Below are 3,425 nucleotides of genomic sequence, written 5' to 3'. Positions count from 1 at the left end.
CAAAAAATAGCGGAAAATGCAAAAACCGTAAAAACTAAAATCGCCAGGATTGAAATCGTATGCGTCTTAGTTAATAAAAGCTGCACTCTCACAGATTTACCGTTTTGACATTTTTTATTTATTTTTTTTTTTAATCAAGCCAATTTTTCCGTATATATCACCAAACCAGTGATATAAGACTGTTGACAAAAATATCAGATCGCAGATTTTCATCTCTCGGCTAGTTCAAAAGAAGACAAAAAGAAAAGTTCTCAAAACGTTAAAACGGTGAGAGTGCAGCTTTAATGTGCTATCTAATCAAAATGGCAACATTGAACATGGTATGAGGGTATAGGACACTCTTTGAAACACTGGGTGGACACCGTGAAAGTCTTATTAGAGTCGAACTCATAAAAATAATCACCGAAATCATGCGTCTACCAGAAAATGTCGCATTGATCTGGTTTCGGCGAACTAGATGAAAGCATTTATAAAATAAACATTTGTATGTGTATTTGTCTCTAATAAATAATATTTTGACCAGATTCAGTTAATATTTTTGTAAGTGTTTACATGTATTTAATAAAAAAAATCTAAGAAATGGGAACTTTATGAGATCCCAATGTTATTCATGTCGAGTTGTCATGGTTGAAAATAAAACGTTCCATAGTTCTAACATTGAATGGAAGGAAAATCCACTGACGAAAAAAAAAACGGATAGTATTTAAAACCGACGTAAATTTTAACATAATGTTTTGTTATTATTTTATTCATCAAAAAATATATTTTAGTCACTTCTCTTTGCTAGTGTTTAACGGTGGGTGAATCTCTAAGAATGCAAACATTGCAAAAGTTCTTTTAAATTGCTAGGTTTTTTTCAATCTAATATCCGGGTTATTCTGGAATGAACACTGTAAACCCACGGTAGATGAGCGAAAAACAGCGAAGAACATAAAAAACAGGGCGTTTCACTGACAATCAATATAAATACACGGAAAGTCAAAAGAACGAACAAGGAAAAAAAATAGGGAGACACACGGACTTAACACACGGACATACACATGGACATACACAGAAAAACACAGGCTGGTACACGGGGACATACACGGAAAACACAGGCAGGTACACAGGGACATACACGGAAAACACAGGAGGGTACACAGGGACATACACGGGAAACACAGGCAGGTACACAGGGACATACACGGAAAACACAGGCAGGTACACAGGGACATACACGGAAAACACAGGCAGGTACACAGGGACATACACGGAAAACACAGGAGGGTACACAGGGACATACACGGGAAACACAGGCAGGTACACAGGGACATACACGGAAAACACAGGCAGGTACACAGGGACATACACGGAAAACACAGGAGGGTACACAGGGACATACACAGAAAACACAGGAGGGTACACAAGGACATACACGGGAAACACAGGCAGGTACACGGGGACATACACGGAAAACACAGGAGGGTACACGGGGACATACACGGAAAACACAGGCAGGTACACAGGGACATGCACGGAAAACACAGGAGGGTACACAGGGACATACACGGGAAACACAGGAGGGTACACAGGGACATACACGGAAAACACAGGCAGGTACACAGGGACATACACGGAAAACACAGGAGGGTACACAGGGACATACACGGAAAACACAGGCAGGTACACAGGGACATACACGGAAAACACAGGCAGGTACACAGGGACATACACGAAAAACACAGGAGGGTACACAGGGACATACACGGGAAACACAGGAGGGTACACAAGGACATACACGGAAAACACAGGAGGGTACACAAGGACATACACGGAAAACACAGGCAGGTACACAGGGACATACACGGAAAAACACAGGCAGGTACACAGAGGCATACACGTAAAAACACAGGAGGGTACACGGGGACATACACGGAAAACACAGGAGGGTACACAGGGACATACACGGAAAACACAGGAGGGTACACAGGGACATACACGAAAAAAACACAGTCAGTTGCACAGGGACAAACACGTAAAACACAGGCAGGTACACAGGGACATTTACGGAAAAACACAGGCAGGTACACAGGGACATACACGGAAAAAAAAGGCAGGTACACAGGGACATTCACGTAAAACACAGGCAACTACACAGGGACATACACGAAAAAAAAAACGGCAAGTACAAAGGGACATACACGGAAAAACACAGGAGGATACACAGGGGCATACACGAAAACAAAACACAGAATAAAACAGGGACATATACGAAAAATCACAGACATATACACAGGGACTTAAAAGGAAAACATTGGGAACACAAGGAGGTACATTTGGAAGACAAGGAGGTACACGGGGAACACAAGGAGGTACATTGGGAACACAGGTAGGTACACGTGGAACACAAGGAGGTACATTGGGAACACAAGGAGGTACATTGGGAACACAAGGAGGTACACGGGGAACACAAGGAGGTACATTGGGAACACAAGGAGGTACACGGGGAACACAGGGAGGTACACGGGGAACACAAGGAGGTACATTGGGAACACAAGGAGGTACACGGGGAACACAGGGAGATACACGGGGAACACAGGGAGGTACATTAAGAACACAAGGAGGTACACGGGGAACACAAGGAGGTACATTGGGAACACAGGGAGGTATATTGGGAACACAGGGAGGTATATTGGGAACACAGGGAGGTACATTGGGAACACAGGGAGGTACATTGGGAAGACAAGGAGGTACATTGGGAACACAGGGAGGGACATTGGGAACACAGGGAGGTACATGGGGAACACAGGGAGGTACATTGGGAACACAGGGAAATACACGGGTAACACAAGGAGGTACACGTGGAACACAAGGAGGAACATTGGGAACACAAGGAGGTACATGGGGAACACAGGGAGGTTCATTGGGAACACAGGGAGGTACATTGGGAACACAGGGAGATACACGGGTAATACAAGGAGATACACGGGGAACACAAGGATGTACATTGGGAACACAAGGAGGTACATGGGGAACACAAGGAGGTTCATTGGGAACACAGGGAGGTACATTGGGAACACAGGGAGATACACGGGTAACACAAGGAGGTACACGGGGAACACAAGGAGGTACACGGGTAACACAAGGAGGTACACGGGGAACACAGGGAGGTACACGGGGAACACAAGGAGGTACATTGGGAACACAGGGAGGTACACGGGGAACACAAGGAGGTACATTGGGAACACAAGGAGGTACATTGGGAACACAAGGAGGTACATTGGGAACACAATGAGGTACACGGGGAACACAAGGAGGTACATTGGGAACACAAGGAGGTACACGGGGAACACAAGGAGGTACATTGGGGACACAAGGAGGTACATTGGGAACACAGGGAGGTACACGGGGAACACAAGGAGGTACATTGGGAACACAGGGAGGAA

The 3,425-nt window shown here is 45.0% G+C and overlaps 1 protein-coding gene across 1 annotated transcript; it reads left to right on the top strand.

Annotated features, from left to right (window-relative positions):
- Window positions 1–302: 302 nt before the first annotated feature.
- Window positions 303–2,236, top strand: LOC128223390 (uncharacterized transmembrane protein DDB_G0289901-like). Its single transcript, XM_052932672.1, has 2 exons — window positions 303–320; window positions 1,055–2,236. The coding sequence occupies exons 1-2, from the start codon at window positions 303–305 to the stop codon at window positions 2,234–2,236; spliced, it is 1,200 nt and encodes a 399-aa protein (XP_052788632.1).
- The last annotated feature ends 1,189 nt before the right edge of the window (window positions 2,237–3,425 follow it).

Source organism: Mya arenaria, chromosome 17 (assembly GCF_026914265.1).
Source record: "Mya arenaria isolate MELC-2E11 chromosome 17, ASM2691426v1".
Lineage (NCBI taxonomy): Eukaryota > Metazoa > Mollusca > Bivalvia > Myida > Myidae > Mya > Mya arenaria.
The sequence above is the reverse complement of the archived record's forward strand: the minus strand, read 5'-3'. Positions and strand labels throughout refer to the sequence as shown.